Source organism: Miscanthus floridulus, chromosome 17 (genome assembly GCF_019320115.1).
Source record: "Miscanthus floridulus cultivar M001 chromosome 17, ASM1932011v1, whole genome shotgun sequence".
NCBI classification, from domain to species: domain Eukaryota; kingdom Viridiplantae; phylum Streptophyta; class Magnoliopsida; order Poales; family Poaceae; genus Miscanthus; species Miscanthus floridulus.
Genome location: NC_089596.1, coordinates 66,716,720 through 66,738,070, shown reverse-complemented (window position 1 = coordinate 66,738,070; position 21,351 = coordinate 66,716,720). Strand labels below are relative to the sequence as shown.

Genomic DNA, 21,351 nt, shown 5'->3' with positions numbered 1-21,351 from the left:
TCAGAGGATGATGCAACATAGTTTTAGACCGCTCACTGCACCTCAGCACCCGACTCGTCTGCTCCTGCCCCACCGACAGACTCTTAGGTTTTGGTGCTTGACGCCAAAGGGGGAGAGGGATCGAGTATGTTAGATCTAGGGGGAGCGATATATTTAGGGGGAGCTTATTTATTACTTTTGGCTTTTTATGTGTGATACATTACTATGCATTCATGTTTACTTTCATGCATTGAACTACATACGTGTGATTGTGATACTTACGTGATATGTGTGATATTTATGTGATATGTGACATGTGTGCTCTCTACTTTGAATTATTCATATGTCATGTCACTTGGTTATGCTCATTTGCTTTGCTTCCGCGTTTTACTCTGATTCAAATGAGCTTTATTTCTTGCACTCATGCTTATTTCATATCTATTGAGTACACAATGTTGGCTTAGGTCATATAAGCATGTCTAACTTCTTTGCTCTTATTGTCGAATGCTTATATGAACCAAGCATGTTGAAAACCTCATCTCTTTCACATACTCAAGGTTGTATTGTCATCAATCACCAAAAATGGGAAGATTGAAAGCATCTAGGCCCCTAGTTGGGTTTCAGTGATTAATGACAATACGAGATTACTATGACTAAGGTGTGTTTTGCATAAGCAATTAAGTTAGGTCATGGTAATGGAAATTGATTGGGCAATCATGGTTGTCATGCCCCTACGATGGAAATCGTTTCTATTTTCAAAGGATGGACGACAAGGTTAATGATGGACTAGTTCTAAGTGTCGTTTGGTGTTGAAGAGACAGTTAGAGTAGTTTAAGACTTTGTTTTTCCCTTAGCCGTACTATTAAGGGGGGTATGAACTAATAGCTTGATCTAAGTGAGTCTAGTGGGTTAGGTGTGGTGCACACTTATCAAATCTAGCAGTAGGCAGCTCAGGAGTAGCCATAAGATCAATTGGAGCAAACTTCATTCACATATGATTTTGAGTTGGAAGTGAATGGAGGGTCAAATGACTGACCGGACGCTGGTCTGGTAGTGATCGGACGCTGAAGGGAGAGTTCAGTCAGTTCATTTGATCAACTGGATCCGTCTAGTTGTGACCGGATGCTGAGTGAAATGTGACCGGACGCTGGGTTCCTGCGTCCGGTCAACTTCAGAGAGGTTCTAGAGAGGGAGTTTTCTGATCGGACGCGTCCGATCAGTGCTGACCGGACGCTGGTCAGGATTCGGTTACTGATCGAACGATGAACAGCAAAGTGACCGGACTCTGGGTGCCAGCGTCTGGTCGACATCAGTAAGGTTCCAGAGAGCAATTTCGTGTCCGAACGCTGGTCAGAGTCTGGTCATAACTTATCGGCTCTGTGGCGGGGATAACTGACCGGAGAATCCGGTCACCTTGATCGGAGCGTCCGGTTACCCCGCAGAATGCTGACTCAACCTCCTAACCGTTTGTTTTGAATGAGGGAGTATAAATACTTTCTCTATTCATCCAAGGGAGGTCTCTTGCTCATTTGTTCAGCTGAGAAACACCCTTGAGAGTGCTAAGGAGAGCAAGAGCCTAGTGAGATGATTGAGATTTGAGAATCCAAGATTAAGGCCTCATTAGTGCAAGGAGAGTAGCAAGTGTGCATCCATCCTTCTCATTAGGCTTGTTGTGGTCAAGTGAGAGTTCGTGCTTGTTACTCTTGGTGATCACCATCACCTAGATGGCTTGGTAGTGATTGGGAGTTTGGTAATCATCCAATGGAGCTTGTGGATGATCCAACTCAAGTTGTGAGCGGTTGTGGGCGATTCACCATGACGGAGTGTCAAAGAATCAGTCCGTAGAGAGCACTTGATCCTTGCGTGGATCAAGGGGGAGCTACACCCTTGCGCGGGTGCTCCAACGAGGACCAGTGAGGAGTGACGACTTTTCGATACCTCGGCAAAACATCGCCGCGTTCCTTCTCTCTTTAGTTTGAGCATTTACATTTGAGCAATTCAATTCTTGTCTTTACATTCTTAGAATTGCCATGATAGAGTAGGATTGGAATTTAGGGTGGTAAACTTTTATGCGGTAGATCAATAGAATCACATTCTAGGCACAAGAGGTGAAGTGGGCTATGTGTAGAGTTTAATTATTGCAAAGAATTTTAGAATTAGTCCAATTCACCTCATCTCTTGGACATCTTGATCATTTCACATAGGAAAATTACAAACAAGTATAAATCTAAAAAAACATAAGTGTAAAATAAATAAACAAAAAGCCATCTCCATACTAAGGGATCATTCCCGTGATTTTTGGTGGATTGAATCATACTCGTAGTCTATGCTGAAGCACTCACCTAGGGTTACTCTCCCCGTTAGCAGCACTATTGTAGAATCGCTTGAGCCACCCTATGCACCAAGATAGATCTCATGCTAGCTAAGCTACCTACAAAAATGAAGCCTTTTTTTAACCTTTCACATAACCTCATTCACATGACGGCAAATTTGTTGCTACTCATTCCCAAAATGAAAAACAAAAATGTTACCTTCATATGTTACTTTCTCTATTATAAATTATAAGCTGTTCTAACTTTTTTAGGTACAAAGCTTTTACTATGTACCTAGATATACATCATGTATCTAGAAAATACAAAACGACTTATAATTTAAAATTATGAGATATTCTTTATGCAGTACTCTCTCTGTCCACAAAAGAATACAATTCTCGCTTCTCGAGAAGTCAATCAATTTGAACTTTAACAAAAATTATATAAAAAATACTAACATTCCTGATACAAAATTAGTATCATTAGATTAGTCATAGAATATATTTTCATAAGAAATTTATTTGGAGACATAAATGTTAATACTATTTGCTATAAACTTGGTCAAACTTGAGCTACTTTGATCGGCACGAATCTCATAATTACATTCTTTTCTGGACGGAGGGAGTACTGCTCACACACTTTGTTCGTTGGGCCAGCCCAGCCCAACAATAGGTTATTTTATTAATACTTTGTGTTTACTTTGTCAAGTCTTAGGGCCGAGCTCGCGGGAAGGGGATCCAACATTTTCAGTTTGTGTGAAAAGAAAAAAAAAACAAGTGGCTGGTGCACTTTGTTGTTGGAGATGGTTCACCAAGCACTTCCACAGTCCACACGCCAAATACTCTGTCCGGTTGCTGAATGTTTGTTGATCATGTCCTTTACAATGAACAGAGTCATGCTCCAGATTTACACCAAAGGTTGATGATGAGCCAAGATTGAGCAATTTGTCATTGAAAGAACTGTGATTGATTGCCGAAAATATATTCAGATTCCACATAGCACGCCACAGGTTAACATCACTTTACTTACTCAACACCATCCCCCAAAAATAGCCAAAAACATTTAAAATAAAGGAATACAAGATACTAATACAATAATTACATGAACCAATAATTTAATCAACTAATAACTCTCTTCATCTCCAAACAGAAGACAATGCATGCTGAAACACAGAGCTCTTCGCCTGAATCAAACTAATAACCCTGGTCCTTGAAGAGATCACACAGTCACAGGGTGGTCTTGGAGGCCCTCCTGACGAGCACAGCCCAGCACATGAGCCTGTAGAGCAGGAAGAACCCCAGCATGACCGCGACGTTGACCCACTTCATCCCCTCGTCGATGCCCCTGTCCCTGAGCACGTCGGCTCCGGTCCTCAAGCACACGCCGCCGGACATGGCGCCATTGTTTCCCCCCATCCACGCCACGCACCTGCCCCTTGCGCTGCCCCCGTACTCGTTGATGAGCAGCAGGTCCAGCGGGTACCTGTACATGGACACGTAGTACATGAACGCCCAGTACCTCGGGATGCTGTCCTTGGGGATGAAGTAGCCGGAGAAGAGGAAGAAGACGCCCAGGAACACGCAGATGAGGGCGTTCCCGATCACGAAGTCCGGCGACACGGCGCTGAGGAAGAGCACGAGGGAGCTGGCCATCAGCACGATGAGCCAGACGGCGAGGACGAAGAAGGCGAAGGCGGCGAGCGGCGTGGCGCGGAGCCCCGCGAGCCAGTAGAGGGGCGCCGAGAAGAGGAGCGACACGGCGAGAAGGCACGGCGCGAAGACGAGCGCGTTGGCCACCACGTACGAGGAGAGGCGGTACGCGCGCCTGGAGGCCTCCCGCATCAGCACGCGGCGCTCGTGGAGGAGGATGGGCAGCGCCTCCACGGTGGACGAGAGGAGGAAGCTGAGGGTGAAGGCGAAGAGCCCCAGCCGGAGCGCCACGCCGTCGGGGCTGTCCGGGCTGAGCCGGAAGTAGACGCTGCCGAGGCCGAGGCCGCCCACCACGGCCTGCGCGGCGCGCGCCGCGAACAGCTCCCGCGTCCGGTACATGGTGCGCCAGCAGCGCACGGTCAGCGCCGCCACCTCCGTGAAGCGGCTGCAGTAGCCCTGATCCGGGACGTCGAGGTGTCGTCCACTGATCACAAGGCGGGTCACCTCATCCTCGTCGTCGGCATGGTGATCACCGTGCACGGCGATCCTGGAGCGGTCCTCCGCCTCGAGCTGGCTGGTGACCTCCATCTCCATGGCGAGCTCCAGCGGGTTCAGCTGCATGGGGATCTTGTGGCCCAGCCGCGCCTGCGCGTCCTCCAGCGACTTGAGCGTGCCGAAGTGCGCGACGGCGCCGCGGGAGAGCAGAAGCAGCGAGGAGATGTAGTGCAGCATGCGGTAGCTGGGCTGGTGGATGCTGAGCACCACCACCTGGCGGCGCGCGCGGGACACGTCGTGCAGCAGCTGCAGCACGTCCAGGGCGGAGCGGCTGTCCAGCCCCGACGTGGGCTCGTCCAGCAGCAGCACCGGCGGGTCGTGCACGATGTCCACCGCGATGGACACCCGCTTCCGCTCGCCTCCGGACACCCCGCGGGCGGCCGACAGACCGCAGCCGCCGCCGCCGCCGCCGACGTAGCTGTCGGCGACCTCGGACAGGCCGAGCTCCTGCATGAGCGCGTCCACGCGCTCGCGGCGCTCCCCGGCTGTCGCGGCGGCGCGGAGCCTGAACCGGGCGGCGAAGAGGATGGTCTCGCGGACCGTGAGGAGCGGGAGCAGGTTGTCGTCCTGCGTGACGAACCCGCAGAGCCGCCGCAGCTGCGCGCGGGAGGTGACGGCGTGGCCGTTGAGCGACACCGTGCCGGGCTTGGCGATCTCGGAGCCCGTGCCGCGGCCCGACAGGATGCGGAGCAGCGTCGACTTGCCGGCGCCGCTGGGGCCCACGACGGCGAGGATGTTGGAGCTGGAGGCGATGAAGGACACGGACTTGAGCAGGCCCGCCGCGCCGGCGGCATCGCGGGCCGGCGAAGCGGAGGAGGAGGAGGACAGGAACGACGGCAGGAGGTTGGCGGCGGCGCGGCGGCGAGGGGCGGGGCATGAGAGGTTGTTGACGGCAAAGGTGTAGTGGGGCGGGGACGGGTGGGAGAAGGAGGAGGAGGGCGAGGCCGAGCCTGGCGGCGACGAGGAGGACGTCGACGTCGACATGAGCAGCGCCGGGTCCAGCTCCGAAGACAGGTCCTGATCCATGGCTATCTGTGCAGCCCTGAGCTGATGATGAGTAGTGGACGAGGATGGCGCGAAGCGGCTCAGCAGATATAGCTCGCAGATTTCGTCGTCTTCCATTTGCAAATCCGATCCAGCTCGCTTACTTGAACGTGTTACGCACCCATGCACGCACGCTTCATCACGCCACGGCACACCACCACTAGCTAGCTTGCCAATGGCGGTCTTCTAGATCTTCAAACTTTCCAGCATGCAACGCAGAACAAAGAGACAGAGAGGGGGGAGCGCGCTCTGCTTAAGCTTGTTTGGATGATTTGATCTGGGTGAGCAAATGGGAGAAGAAAACCTGTGCGGGTCGGCCCAGGTGGGCACTTGTACCAAGAGGAGTATAACGGCCATTTCACAGCGTGTCGTGGCAGCTGCACCTAAGCACCCTATCGTCCAGTTCGCTTGGCTTATAAGCTATATTTCTTTTATCAATAAATAATATTTTTCTTTTACAATAAATTAGTTAATAATATTTTTAGTCATGACTTCTGGCAACAGGGCAGGCTTGAACCGGTCGAACGCCGTCCGCGGGGCCTGCGTTTCGTGGCGTGTGGTTGGGGTCTTGTCTCGCTGTGCCGACCGAACCGTAATAGTAAAAGCAAGTTTCTGATCGACAAAGACCGCGTTTAGCTTCAGTTTAATTTTCAGGCAACTTGGTGCTAGTTGTTAGCACATGAACGTATCGCAGGCTCGCAGCCATTTGTGCAAAAGTCGCAAAGACGTTCCTTGTAGCGCTATACGAAATCGAGACCGCTCGTGTTTCGTGTTTGTTGGGACAAACCAACGGAGTCGCCCTGAAGAGACCTCAGGACAAGTGCACAATGGTTGCCTTATTACCATAACTAGAACAGTTGATCCATTGCGTGCATGATACCAGCACCCGAATAACTCTCTGTACCCGAGGGGAAGCCTACGCACCCGAGCAGAGCATAAGGGCACGTACAGCGGTCGTCCTTTCTCCGTCTGTATCTTGACAAGTTTACAAAAATCCCCTCCGTTCTGCTTGGAGACGGTCTCCCCGTCGTCTCGTGAAGCGACGATGAAGGCCCGTGCTCCGACGCCCAATCGACAGGGTCAGCTGCGCTGTACGACCTCGCCCCCTCGAGTCGACGGCGTGCTCGGATCCCACGCGGGCGCTCGTGGTCTCGTTTGCTCCTTCGTCAAGTCCGCAGAGACACGAAGATGCCGCGACACCGCTCCTTCGCATCAGTCCGCACCCGCAACGCCTTTTCCCGCAACCTCGCCGGAGCTGCCGCCCGCCTCGCCTTGGCTCCCTACCTCTCCGTGCAGTAATCGACGCCGAGACACCCCGCATCGGAATCGCGGTGAGCTCCTCCGTATTTTCCACCCCTTCTCACCAGCCCCGCGCCCTGTAGCTCAAGTTCTGAGCAGCGCCGGCGAGCAAGCCATGGCACCGTGAGCTCCTCCGCATGGAACAAGCAGCCGTCCGTGCCGAACTTTCTCTTATTAGCTAGTTGACATCATCTCCGACGTCATGCTTGCATTATGGCCGTTTTTCTTTACAAAAACAAATCTAAAAATACACTCCAAATACACCTTTGTCATGGACACGGTTCATGGTGCACCGCTCTCACATCTCCTCCCCGGTCTACAGTTCATGGACCGAGTGCACAGCATAGTGCATGCTAATTTACAATATAGCCGCTTTTCTTATATCAAATTAAATCACTGTTGCATCATCCTAGAAGCTTGGATGTGGTCTGAAAACTGAAGCCAAATATGCTATCTGAAAACTGAAGTTTGGGAAATTTTGCTACGTACTGAATATTACTGTTTCATATCAGTCTAAAAACAAGCCACTGCTGTTCATTCAATCAATAAAAGGGGAAGCTCCTTCGGTACACTGTAACGTAAACGGAACACAATATGACATGAGTTACTATCTTGCCCATAAAATATATCAAAGCTCGGCCAACACAAAGGAAACTCAAGAAGGATCTAATCGAGCACATATAGCAACACTATGAAAACAAAGAAAATTAGACAAAAGGCGTTGCAACTTGTCGTTGAAATATAATTATTATATTGATGGTTTTTAAAAATATTGTAATCATGTTGCTCTTATTTATCCTTGATACATTTTCTATCAAATAGCCACATAATGGTATACAAAAAATTATTTATAGTTGATCCTAACTACATGCAAAGCATTAAATAGTTTAGAGACCAATCCCTGTCTGTGGGTTGTATGACCTGTCTTTATACCTGTCTGTATGATAGATTCGAGGCGCTTAGAGACGAACACCTGTCTATGGGTTGTACATGCCCTAAGGAGGGCATCGACACTCGAGGCTGTTGCATTCAAAACCTCGGCACCCGAGAAACGTTCATTGGGACTTACAGTACCCGAGGATTATAGGGGTTTACGGCATCCGAGGAAGAGGCTGCTTACTAGCTTAGCTTGTCAAGTCCTACGGAGGCTACTGTCGAATATATGGGTCTGCAGTACCCGTATATTTGACCACGTCCATCTATTAGGCCAAAAGCCACGGCGAAGGAGGCCCATGAGGGCTAGACGAGTCCACCGACTTGGGGATCAAGATACATGGAGGACATCCGGAAGCCACGACGATATAACGTGGATCAATCTATTACGCATTCCATGTAACAAACTAGGAATCTAATCTGTTAGTCGATCACCCTCATCGTAATCCTACTACCTCAGGCTATATAAGGAGGAGTAGGGCCCTCACGATCGGGATCGATCCCATTCATTCTCATTCTCCCCATCTACTTCATAACTAGGAGCAACAGAGCCCTGTAACTGAGCATAAGAATACAAGAAGAGCAGTATCACCCTAACTGTAATAGGGCACCCCACGTGTCTGAACCAGTATAAATCTTATGTCTCGTGTGCTACCATCTGATTCATCTTACGTGAGTAGCTGCTAGGTATTGCCGGAGTTAATTCTTCCGACATTGGGAGTTTTCCCAATTTTTCCTCAAACTGATAGATCTAAGTGCTCGTGAGGAATATGCCCAAACCACTTAGTAAAAATGTTGCTCAGAGATCTTAGCATGAATCCATATAATCAAAACACCCTCAAACCCGCAGGAAATCAAAATCCATCAAAAGGGCAAAGAGAGGGAGACCGGGAAGAAAAAACTCAAAACCAAGTCATACGCGAATCAAAGACTCAGATCTCAGAGGAATGGTTTCTTTATTCTCTGAACTATCCAGGTCTAATTCTTTACCGAGGAAAGATTAAAACTCAGATAGTGTATTAGTATCCCGCACTAAGGATCTCAACAGTAGAAACTAGAGATTAGGAAACCTAGAGACCGACTCTAGAAATGAAAACTAAAGCGATAGCTGGTTGGGGGCATCCTCTACCTTATTTGTAGAGATATTACACATTTCCAACAATGCCCTTAGATATTTTGCTGAACCACTTAATCCAAGGGGCATAATGATCCAACTTGAGATAGAAGCATCTGACGGCCACGCACTCTTCGTGACTTTGCTTCGCCTCGACCCGAACATCGCGATGATGCCACGTGCTTCCCCCTGTTTCTGTCGGAACTCCAATCGGGTTTTGAGGCCCAAACCCAAAAACCGTCCAGCCGATGGTTGTGAGGCCCAAACCACCAAACATGCCTGGAGAAGCGTATCTTCTACTCCTCCTCCACTCTCTCGACACGTGTCACTGCCGTCCTCGACCACCCGATCACCAAGTCCTCCAGCGCCTCCAATTGACTTGGTCAACCACCATCTTGACTTGGTCAACAAAGTCAACTCCTCATGTGCTCTTGCTTTTTATGTCCCCAACTGTTAGCCACCAGCCCACCATGATCAGTATTCTGGCCATCTTGGTCCCTCGGTCCAAGCCTCACATCCATCCTTCACCACTCCATGTCCATCGGCATGACACGTCTCAACTTTACCTTCTCCATGTCCGTCGATCGTCTCCGTGCTCCATACTTGCAGATCAACACACGCACTCACACAATGTTCGCAATAGTGTCCATCAAAATGCATTCTTCAACACTAAATATGTGGTCTCCTTCTCATTCAAACACTATGCACCTTGTCCTATCGGTGGGCAAGTGTGTTTGTCTCTTGACGCTAAAGGTAAGAATACTACCAATGGTAACAATGACACTAGTGAAGTGTTTCAACTAGAGCATCCACCTTTAGCATCAAATAGAGGAACACACTTGCATACAAAAAAGTATAGGCGAGAGTGGTTGAGAGAGATAGGGGGTTAAAATAAGATATTGTGAAAAGTGAACTAGAGTATATTTTTTTACAAATTTTCTAGTTGGAGTAAGTATCCCAGGAGAAGAAGTATGCATGGCCAAAATGTGAGCAAATGTGTGCCACTATTTAATTTTCCTTTAGTTGTGGTTCGTGCTTAATGTGTTTGGTTGTGTTTGTTCCTTTAGGATTAAGGTACAAGTACTATAATTATATGAAACTATAGATGGGAAGTGTTGAGATCAAAGAAGGAGCACCATGTGCAAAAATGTGGAAAAACACTTCTACAAGGAGAATATTAAGTTTGAAAAGGGTTCTATTTTAATTTCCCATCGATTTTGTCTTATTCATATTGTGTTTCTCTTCAGCTTTTATGTTATGAATACTATAATAGGTTGCAATAACATCTAGTGTTCAGGTCAAAGTCAACACATCAAGCATTAAAATTAGGAACACACATGGAGAAGAGTAAGTGGGAATCCGAGATTGATATGAAGAAAAATATATGTTAAAATAAAATAAAATATGTACTTTGCTGTTACAAAAATGTGCCTAAACTAGGTGTAAACAACATTCATCATTCAAACATATGGGTGGGTCCCCATCACATTTGGCATTTATAAACTTTGTTGTTTTTTATTTGTGTTCGTGTTCTCAAAATGAATGGTAGAAATACTGCCAAAGAAACTAGACTTGACATGTGTTTCATTAAGAGCATCCACCTTTAATGTTAGATAGTCGAATGCACATGAAGAAACAAAGGGTGAGAGGGTAATGGAAATGACTTGTAAGAAAGGACTTTTTAACTATAGTAAAATTAATAGTTAGTAAGTTTTGCAAGATCAAAGTGTATGGTGTCCATCGAAATGCATCCTTCAACACCAAATATGTGGTAAGTGTTTCAACTAGAACATCCACCTTTATCGTCAAATAGAGGAACATAGTTGCATACGGAAAAGTGTAGGCGAGGGTGCTAGACAGAGAGAGAGGGTTAAAATATGATATTGTAAAGAGTGAACTAGAATATATTTTTCCACAAATTTTCTAGTTGGAGTAAGTATCCTAGGAGAAGAAGTATGCATGGCCAAAATGCCAGCAAATGTGTGCCACTACTTTGATTTCCATTTTGTTGTGGTCCATGCTTAATGTGTTTGTTCCTATAGAGTTAAGGTACAAGTATTGTAATTGTATGAAACTATAGATGGGAAGTGTTAAGATCAAAGAAGGAACACCATGTGCAAAGATGTGGAAAAAACACTTCCACAAGGAGAAGAGTAAGTTAGAAAATGGTTCTATTTTAATTTCCCATCGGTTTGTCTTATTAATAATGTGTTTCTCTTTAGCTGTTATGTTATGAACACTATAATAGGTGGCAACAACATCTAGTAAGTGTTCAGGTTAAAGACGACACACCAAGCATTAAAATGAGGAACACACATGGAGAAGAGTAAGTGCGAGAATGATATGAAGAAAAATATCTTGTGCCTGGACCTTAGCTGGCATCGTTAGCCGGGCAGGAGCCAAGGGCCGGGCCTGAAGGTGCCGTAGATCAGGGAACCCAAGGCTCGGGGAAGGCCCCGAGCCCTAGGCCGAAGCTGCAGTCAAGTCAGGCTTGGCCGGGTCTCTTTGCCGGAGGGTGCGTGCGAGCGTGCCCGATGGGCATAGCCCCCGAGCCCCTAGGCGATCATGAAGGGGTCAGTCGAGGGGTTTTCTTTGTTTGGGAACCATTAGACCCGAGGCTTAACATACCTATATGTTAGGATCATGTCAGGAGTCCCCAAGCCCTTCATGGCCTCACCTGGCGTGATGGCGATGAAGGGCTAAATTTGATCTTCTGGTGACTGAACCCTCCTTGGCGGGGATGACTTTCACTGGCGAGAGCGCTGTGCCCTGCTTGGGGCCTTCTTTCTCCAGTGTGATGGATGGTGCTCGGCTATCAAGGATGAGCAAAGATGATGCTGATCCCTTTGTGCGTCCATGTCGCATGGGTCTTCGACTTGAGCGAGAGCTCCACGGACTCGTCTAGGCGCCCTCCTTTCTGACTGGAGCCTGCCATGGTGTCGGTGTTTCAAACCACCGGCTAGTAAATTTGTATCTACGTGTCTGCCCTAGATGGTGTGCTCAGAGGATATAAGGAGTTATACTGGTTCGGGTAGAATGTCCCTACGTCCAGTCTGCTACGGCTCGTGTTACCGACACTAGGTTGTAGTAGAGGTTACAAACGAGCGAGAGAGAGAAGGTCCTAAGTCTCTGGTGAAAAGATCGAATGGAGTTTGGTCTTGTTGAGCTTGTCAGCTGTGTGTTCATGCCCTCATGGGGTGTCCTGCTTCCCCTTTTATAGGTGAAGGGGAAGGCGCAGGTTATAGAGAGAGAAAAGACAAAAAAGGAGAAAAGCAAGGGAGCAGACGTCCTCTAGGGCCGCCGTGTCCATCTTCTCTTTCATGCAGGTCTAGCTGACGCTATAGATGGTGAAGGGGATGGCTCCACGTCAAGCTCCTGTTCTCCACTAGTGCCATGCCTCGATGTCATCAGCTAGTCATGGCATCCCATCCTACCTCGATGGATGGCGTGGTGAACCGATGTGCCTGCCAGTGGCCGTATGGGGATTAGGCAGCACAACGACCATGCACCCTGTCACTATTGGTGATGCGAACCCCTGGGCATGGCTTATTGTGGCCACGGGTCACATCGACACATGCCCGCTTCCCTCTCGATGTTAGAAGTTTAACCCTAGGGTCGTTCCCTTAGACCCGTAGTGGTTGGAGGCGGTTTGGATCCCCATTGGGAGAGACGGAACCCGTGCCCAAGGGTTCTGGTGAGACGGAGCCCGCGCCTGAGGTGTCGAGCGAGATAGAGCTCATGCCCTCAGGGTCGGGCATGATGGCTCCCATAACCTCAGGGTCAGGTGACACAAGGCCCGTGCCCTAGGAGTCGGGCGAGGCAGAAACCGTCCCTTCGGGGTCGGATGAGACTGAAATACATCCTTGATTATCTAGGTGAGTTGTCATCCACTGTCCTCCGATCCCTTCTTTGGGTATCCCTAATACTGATACCCGATAGTGGCCCCCAAGCCTATGGAGGAGTATGATACTCCTTCGTAGGCTTTTTTAGATGGAGGGACTTCGAGGGCTTCAATCTTCTGCTACCCGCGGGATGCCCTGGTGGGTTGCGTTTCCCTTCTATTGTGATCAGACTCCTTGGGAACTTGTAGCTGTAGGATTCGTGGGCTAGAAAAGACTTCTCTTGACTCTGATCCCTCCCTAGGATCTAATCGATCCGCCATCGTCATGCGATCGCGTATTCAGTCTCCTTATGAGTCCAACTTCCCTTGAGCCCCTACACGTAGCTGGGGTCCGGTCGAGGGGTCAGCTCAACTTGTGATCGTCCTACCTCAAATGTTTTTTTGAAAAAATGGAGGGGCTAAGCCGTGCCATGTTTTCCTCAGTGGACGAATCATGGTGATCGGTGAGTTGTTAATGGGCTAGTTCGAGTGGGGCCCTGGCTTCCCATTCGTGGGGGTTTGGCATGGGTCAGTTGGTGACCGACTCTAGATTCTTGGCAGCCAATCCATATAGTTCTTGGGTCCGTTCGACCGGTCCCAAGGGCTCATTGCCTTTCTTTGAGGAAAAACCATGGACTGTGAACCGACCAAGACTCGAACGTGGGCTGGGATACCTGTGGCACTTGTGCACCTAGGTGCTAGCCACTAGTGGGCCCATCCCTTTCCACCCTTCACTCTAAAGGCACCCTAGAGCGGTTGTGAACCCATCGGTGGGCCAACCTTCAAACTCCTAGGCCTGAATGGGCCATGGGAGCATTTTTAGCTCCATATCCCTCCTTACCTATGGCGGTTCTCTACCATAAAATGGGGCGAACTATCATTCGACGCGTCCTTCGAGGGAGCAGCCATAGGTGGCATGCACATGTTTCTTGGAGAGGCGATGTGACAATGCACGGTGGGTGCGTAGATCTAGGCAGATGGTTCGCCCCTCACTCCACCTTTCCTTATAAATAATGGCCTTTCCCTTCATCTTTTGATACGCCTAATCATAGCCTCGCCTTCTCTGCTTCTCCGCCGCCAGCGTTCAGATCTACTGCCTTCACTCTTCCTCCACCAGCATAGCTCTTGTTCTTTCGCCCTTGCCTCCCATGGAGACGTGGTATCGCTCTGACATCACCCACATGAGCATAGGGGGCCTTGTCAAGCATGGTCTTCTCTGTGGGAGGACCGGCACAGCGGAGTGGCTTGTGCCCGATTGCGAGGATGCGCCGACGCAACCCGATGGCTACGTCATGTCCTTTGCGCCCTTCCACGAGCATGGACTCACGATTCCTCCCCATCTGTTCTTTCGAGGACTACTGCACCACTACAAGATTGATCTGTAACATCTGAACCCCAATGGGATCTAGCACATCGTGACCTTCATCGTGATGTGCAAGGGTTACCTAGGGATCGAACCCCACTTCGAACTATGGAGGTACTTCTTCTCCATTTCCCTGCTTAAGAAGAGGGATAGAGATAGGGACCTGCCAGTGCTGATGGGCTGCGTGGGCATCGACCTCTAGGGCAGTGGTCCACTAAGTACATGACCTATCATCTATCGAGGTGCAACAAGGGGTGGCATGTGCAGTGGTTCTATGTGAAGAACAACGCCACCGCCCCCTTACCGGACTTCACCAGATGCCTCATCGAAGAGGCACCGTAGGTGTGGTCGTGGAGACCTCCCGAGAAGGAAAAGAAGAGGATGCACGATATCCTTGATGCCATCGTGTTCTTGAAGTGCCTATAGTTGTCCAACGGGCTGGCCTAGCCTGGCCCGGCTTGGGCCAAGCACGACCCATAGGGGGTCGGGCCAGCATGGCACGCCATGCCTCTCATGCCATGCCCCTTCGGGTCTCGTGCCTAGCCTTCGGCCCAAGCACGACCCTACGAGCCAAATTCCATGTTGTGCCGCCCTGGTAAGCACAGCCAAATCCGTGGGCCGTGCCAGCCCACAGCCCGGTGCCATTAAAACACCTCAAACTGTTTCTCTCATCCAACACTTCTCCATTTTCATAATTCATTCACATTTCAGTATTTCACATTCACAAGTAATAAATTGATCACAGTCATAGATTCTCAATTCTAACAAAAGCTACCAAATGAGATAAGAGAATTAAAATAACTGAGCTGTTTGTGCAATGCTGCCTTGTTAAAAACCTTTCTAGGTAAAACTCACCCTTGTGAGAAACCCTAGAAATGGAAAAAGAGTGCAGCACAACTCTTAATAAGTCTTCCATCATTGTTCAAAGGTCCCAAGTCACACAGTCATAGTAATAGATGACAGATGCAAAATGGAGATAATAGATTAACAGAGCACTCTCTCCTCTCTCAACACTAATTACCAGCAGCCCTAGATGTACCAACCCCAGCCCTAGATGAACCAGTAGTACCAACAGCCCCATCTGCATCTTCATCGAGGTATAGATTCTTGAAGGAGTCCTCCAGCTCTTGGTTGTCAACAACATGTTGTAATCTGCTTTCTCCTAACTCCTAATCCTTTATGCAGGCCAGCATCTCCACAGTTTTAGGCAAGAGGCAGCGTCGCCGCTCTTCAGTTATCCTTCCTATCAAGCTAAAACATCATTTCGAAGAGACAGTAGAAACAGGAATAGACATAATATCTCTAGTCATTATAGATAGGATTGAATATGTTAGTTTGTGGTCATGCCACCAAAGAAGTAAATCAAAATCATCCTCATATGCAGTGACATTGTCACTGTCTAGATAAACTGAGAGCTCATTAGCAGTAGAAGCAGATGAAGATAAAGTGGGGGCACAGGCACGGGAAGGACCAATAATAGATCCAGGGCCTCTAAAGATTCTTCCCCATGCCTATTTTCTCTTACCTATATGGATTATGGGCTATGCAACCCTTTGACTCCTAGCTGCACCAAACTTTCTCTCATATTTGTTAAATAACTTGTAAATTTCAGTTTTCACATCAGTATAATATGAAGTATAATCACAACTAGTGCTCTCTTTAAGTAATTCCAGGACTCTAAATAAACCTCTCATCTTAGCTCTAGGATCAAAAATGAATGCAAATGAATATAATAGAGGTATATGTTGCTAGTATTTAAGGAATTTAAGCTTCATAGGATATACAACAACAATTAGATTTTAATCTTTTTCACTTGCATGTAAATGAGAAGCAATTTCTAGCAGATGGTGCAGGATAAGTGGACTAGTTAGATAGTAAATACCAGAAAGAACAATAGTGGAGTCATAAAATAGTTCTAGAAACTCCAATATCTTTTCAGCTATATACCAATGCCTTGTAGACAACAATTCAGAGCCATAATTGGAATTAATGAACACAGAAAAAACATGCTTATATGGAACCAAGTGTTTAAGCATAAGATATGTATCATTCCATTTAACATCCATATCTAAGCCAAACTTTCTAGGTCAGACACCCTGAGCAGTACAATAGTTCTTAAACATAACAATTCTTTGATTAGAGGAATTTAAGAAGTTTATAGTAGTTCTAAAATCTTTTGTGTAAGGTTTGAACCTCTTTAAACCATATTTTACAATTAGATTAATGATATGACAAGCACAACATTGATGCACAGGACTGTACTTACGCTTAGAAGGATCAACAGGCTCAGGTGTAGGATCAGGACCCAAATAACCAGCAAACATAGGTGTCAAAGTTTCCATAGCCTTTGCATTAGAAGAAGCATTGTCTAGAGTTACAGAGAAAACCTTATCAATGAGACCAAACTCCTCAACCACACAAGCAACTCTTTTAGCAATATTTTCACCAGTATGTTTCACCTCAATCAACCTAAGCCCAATAACCTTTTTCTGTAACTCCCAGTTAGCACTAACAAAATGAGCAACAACACTAATGTAATCCTTCTTAGCATTACTAGACCAAATGTCTGACGTCAGAGCAATAGAGGAAGCAGCAGACAACAGAGAATTCTTAAGCATATTACGACATTTAGTAAACAGTTTACTCAGATCTCTAGTGGTGGTCTGTCTAGATATCTTAACAAACCTAGGGTTATGAGCACAGACAATGTAATCCTCCCAGGCCTCTATCTCACCAATACCTAACGGTAAATCAAGCCTAGCAATCAAGCAACACAATTCAGATCTAGCAACATCAGGTTTATAGTCCTAGTTATGCATAAAACCATCAGTATTGTAAGCAAGCCTAGACTGAACCCTAGCAGCTTGATCAGTTTTCTACCTACAAGATTTCTGGTGCCTCTTCAAGTGCCTAGTGCCAGCATTAGATCTAGTAGACAAAGTATGCTTACACATTTTACAGGTAGCTTTAGTGTAGATTTTACTACCATTCACAGTCTCATAGATCTCATCAAAATTAGCCCACACAGCAGATTTACGCTTATCAACACCAGGTCTAGATGAGGTACTAGTACCAGCAACAGATGGAGTTGAGCCATTGGAGCAGACCAGGGTCCCAGTTGCCATCACCCCTTCACCACCATTGCCGTCCAGATCGATCAGAGCAGCAGAGCCGCTACTGACATGGTTATCGAACAAGGCAGCAGCATCCTCATGGGTGTCATCGTCATCCTTACAGGCTAGGCCTGTTGTGATTAGATCATCATTGCCGATGAGTAGCCAGACAATCTCGTCATCAGCACCAGCCATGGCACCCTCAACCGCAGAGGGCTCTCTAGCACCATTCCTCAATGATGCACGGGGCTACCTTGGTCACTCTATGCCATAGCTAGAGGATGACGGATTAGCTACCGACCTGTGCAAAGAGATGGAGGAGGAGGAAAAGAACATATCAGAATAGATCAATCATCATTCATCAATGGAAGAAGAGGAGGGTTAGGGTTGTACCTGCACAACCAGAGCTGTGTGCTAGAGAAGAAGAGGGCCACCTAGAGAAGATGACACACTGGTTAGAAGGACAGCGAGCGGTAGAGGAGGGCAGATGGGGACACGAACTCACATAATCACCAAGATCTAGAGGGGAGATAGGGATAGGGAGAAGGGAGAGGCAGAGAGGGAGGGGATTAGGTAGAAGGAGTAGGGAGCTGCTCGTCGGCGGTAGGTGGATTGTCATGGTCACGTCACTAGAGTCAGGGAGGACAGAGTCGAGAGCCTAAGACGGCGAGGGCGAGACCGCGAGAGCAAGGCAAGATGAGGTGCGGTGGGATGAAATGAGCTAGCATTTGGGGTGAGGGAGAGCTGCCATGGCATGCCGCCCTATATATGAGGGGGGAGGGGAGGCGAGGACGCCAGGGAGTGTGTGGGCCATGTGGACGCTATGCCTTGGGGAGGAGAGGAGAACTAAGAAGGGGGAGGGGGGAGGCCTGGTCATCTATTGAAGGCTGGGCCATGCCATGCCAGCCCATGGGCCTAAGCTGCGGCCTAAGCATGGCCTGCTCCCTCAGGCTAGGCCAACCCAGGCCTACTGACCATCGGGCCATGCTATGCTTGGTCCAGGCCAAATTTTCATGCTTCGTGTTAGGCCACCATGCCTCGGGCTGCATGGACAATATTAGAAGAGCCATGACCTTTGTGGGGCCGGTGTCATCAGGGCATATCATGGGAGGAGGGCAGCACCACTGGTGGTGCACGCCCTCCCACTGTATGGGATGACGCCTGGCGCGTAGCTCATCAAGACAGTGCTCGCCCAGGGGTTGCTCCGCGATAGCAAGGTCGTGCTGTGCATCAAGGAGGCGACGGAGGAGTCCGACGCTGTGTTCCCAATGCCAGAACATCCTATGTTGTGGCTGGACATGGGCTTTGTCGAGCTGCTAGTGGAGTTGGGCTTTTAGGCCTCCATCGTGCTGCTGCTAAAGCACGTGGCTGTGAGGGCGGCAAACCGTGCCACGGACGAGAAGAGGAAGAAGGTGAAGGACGATAAGAAGGCAAGGCAGCGGGCAAAGCAGCGGGCGAGGCTAAACTGAGGAAAGCGGCGGTAGGGTTCAGAGGAGGAAGAGGAGGAAGAAGAAGAAGAAGAAGAATAAGATGGCGACGGTTCTAGGTCAGCCGTACAATGGGATGAGCTGGGCGGTGGGGACAGTTTTAGGTAACCCATCCAATGGGACGAGCTAGGCGGTGGGGATGAGGATCTATCTCTGCCATAGGAGGGGCCTTTCCCATGGTATGCCCCTAGGCAGGAGGGGGAGGATGCACCCCTAGAGTCGGTGGAATCAAGCCTCCCCGCTCCATCTGATCGTTCCATGGCGCCCCCAGAGTCGTTGGGAACTGGCTGCTCCACTTTGTCTGGGCCTTCTATGATGCCCCTAGAGTCAGCACGAACCAGCTGCTCCACTCCTTACGAACCCTCCAAGTAGACAGAGGGCTCAAAGTGGCAACATGCCAATGAGGAGCAGCCAGGGTTGGGCGGGCCGGCCCCAAAATGTCATCGCTCAGTGGCATCGAGGTGAGTTAAGAGTTTTTCAGCCTTTTGCTCTAATGAATTTTTGCTATAAACTGACCATCGTGTCCTTTGTAGCGTCAAAGGACATGGGACCCTCCTGAGGCTTGCTCCAAAGAAGAGCCTCACCCTCCATCAGACGCGCCAGGAGCTGACTGGCGCCGTGTCAGAGGTGAGCAGAAGTGGTGCTGGGGTGGCCATGATGTCGATCAGGGAGGCACAGCCGATGGCTACATCCATGGGAGAGCTGGTGAAGGAGGGCATGTTCGGGGTGCCCATGGTGGGCATGACGTAGCCGGGTGTGGCCTTGACGTCGCTGGTAGATGTGGCGTAGCCTGAGCCGTCATCCGTGTGGGTGGCTACCTCCCTAGCGGGGCGGATGGAGGAGGATGTACTTGAGGCATCCATGGCAGACATGGCACGACCGAGTGCGGCTATGACATCACAGGTGAAGATGACGCAACTAAAGCTATCATCTATGTAGGTGGCCATGTCTGTGGTGGGGTAGATGAAGAGGGCGCACCCGAGGCGTCCTTAGCGGATGTGGCTGTAACACCTCGGATGTTTTAAATACTAAAATATGCCATGTCATCATATGCAATGCACATAATTTTTGTGTTAGTGAAAATTTTGATATGCATTCACTAAAACAAGTTTATTTTATGATGATATGTATTGACTTGTATGGATTGAATCAAGTTCAAAACATTTGTGTTGATTTGGATTTCCAAAAACCCTAATTTCCAGCATTTAATTTTACCCTGGAAAATCTAATTCAAAATCTAAGCACAATTTGGGGTTGAGCCTAAAAGGAAAAATGTAGAGCTTGTGATTTTGTATAAAGTTGGTTTTGGAGTTTTCAAAGTTGTTATATAAAATTTGAAGTAATTTGAAAAGGCGATATGTTCTTAAAGTGTCCCCTTTTGATTTTAAACTTGCATTTTCAAATGTAGACATAATTTGGGTATGATTATTAAAGCAAAGTTGTAGAACTTTGAATTTGGAACAACTTTTATTTTTGGAGATTTTTGAGTTGCCATACAAATTTTGGAGTAATTTGGGAAATTAGACGAGTGGCAATTCGGTAAATATGGTGAACAGTAACCGCGAGCGACACCTCACCGACGGTGAGCTTCCTCAGCGTTCCAGTCACGCCCGTGGCCATCTTCGACTCTACGCAGGTGTGGACAAGCTGCTGCGTGTCATCTCCATGTGCCTTGACCGCGTTATAAAGGCCGAGACGCCATTGTCATCGCTCTTTCTCCTTCCTCTGCTTTTCTCGTCGCCACCGCCCAACTCCGTCGAGCTCGCACCGTCGCCTTAGCGCCTTTCCAGTCTTGGCAAAGCGTGTCATAACTCCGCCTGCTCTTTGCGATCCTAGCCAACTAGTCCTTGAAGCCTGACTCTACCGGGAAACGCTGCGCACCGTCTTTCTTCCTCGCCGCCGACAACATCGCCGTCGAGCTTACATCACCGTGGCCAGCAAGCTCCGGTAGCTTTCTCAATCTCTCATGCTTGGTTTCATCTTTACCATGCTGTGCTAGTGCTCTATGGCCCTTTAATTGATCCGTTCCTCCACTGCAGACGCCGGAATGCCACCGTCGATGATAGCCTACGCCGCCGTGTTTGCTGTGATCGACGACAAGCTACTTCGTTGCTCCTCCGATCCATCTTTTAGCTCGAGCGTGTTTGGGGTGAGCTCCTGAGTCTTCCCGAGCCTTGTGTTTAACCGCTACCGGCCTCCCTTTGCCGGCGTGCCGCAGCCGCGCTGTCTTGGCCGCCATGGCCGGCGTCGTGCCCGGACCAAGCCGTAATTGGTCTAGCTAGTGCCACCCATCGGTGCGCCTTGATGTGGTGATCACGTTGATACCCTGGCCGTCGCCGAAGAACTCATCGTCGGCGAGAAATCACCGGTCAGCGAGTTTCGCCACCGTGGTCAGCGCAGGAGAATGGTGCTGACATGTGGGACCCGATGTCAGTGGCCGTGGGTTTGAAAATGGATTCTTCTATTTTGCAGAATTGAATGAATAGTGCTATGATTTGTTATTTTTGTATAGAATTAATTAGAGCTCCAAAAATTATAAAAATTTTTATGTGACCTCTCTGAGATGTAGAAGATTTAGGAAAAATATTAAATGTTATTTTTAAGTACATTTTGAATATGATAA

The 21,351-nt window shown here is 48.5% G+C and overlaps 1 protein-coding gene across 1 annotated transcript; it reads right to left on the bottom strand.

The window, feature by feature from the left end:
- Positions 1–3,296: 3,296 nt before the first annotated feature.
- LOC136518629 (ABC transporter G family member 23-like) lies at positions 3,297–5,776 on the bottom strand. Its single transcript, XM_066512304.1, has one exon. The coding sequence runs from the start codon at positions 5,615–5,617 to the stop codon at positions 3,518–3,520; it is 2,100 nt and encodes a 699-aa protein (XP_066368401.1). The 5' UTR covers positions 5,618–5,776; the 3' UTR covers positions 3,297–3,517.
- Positions 5,777–21,351: the final 15,575 nt, after the last annotated feature.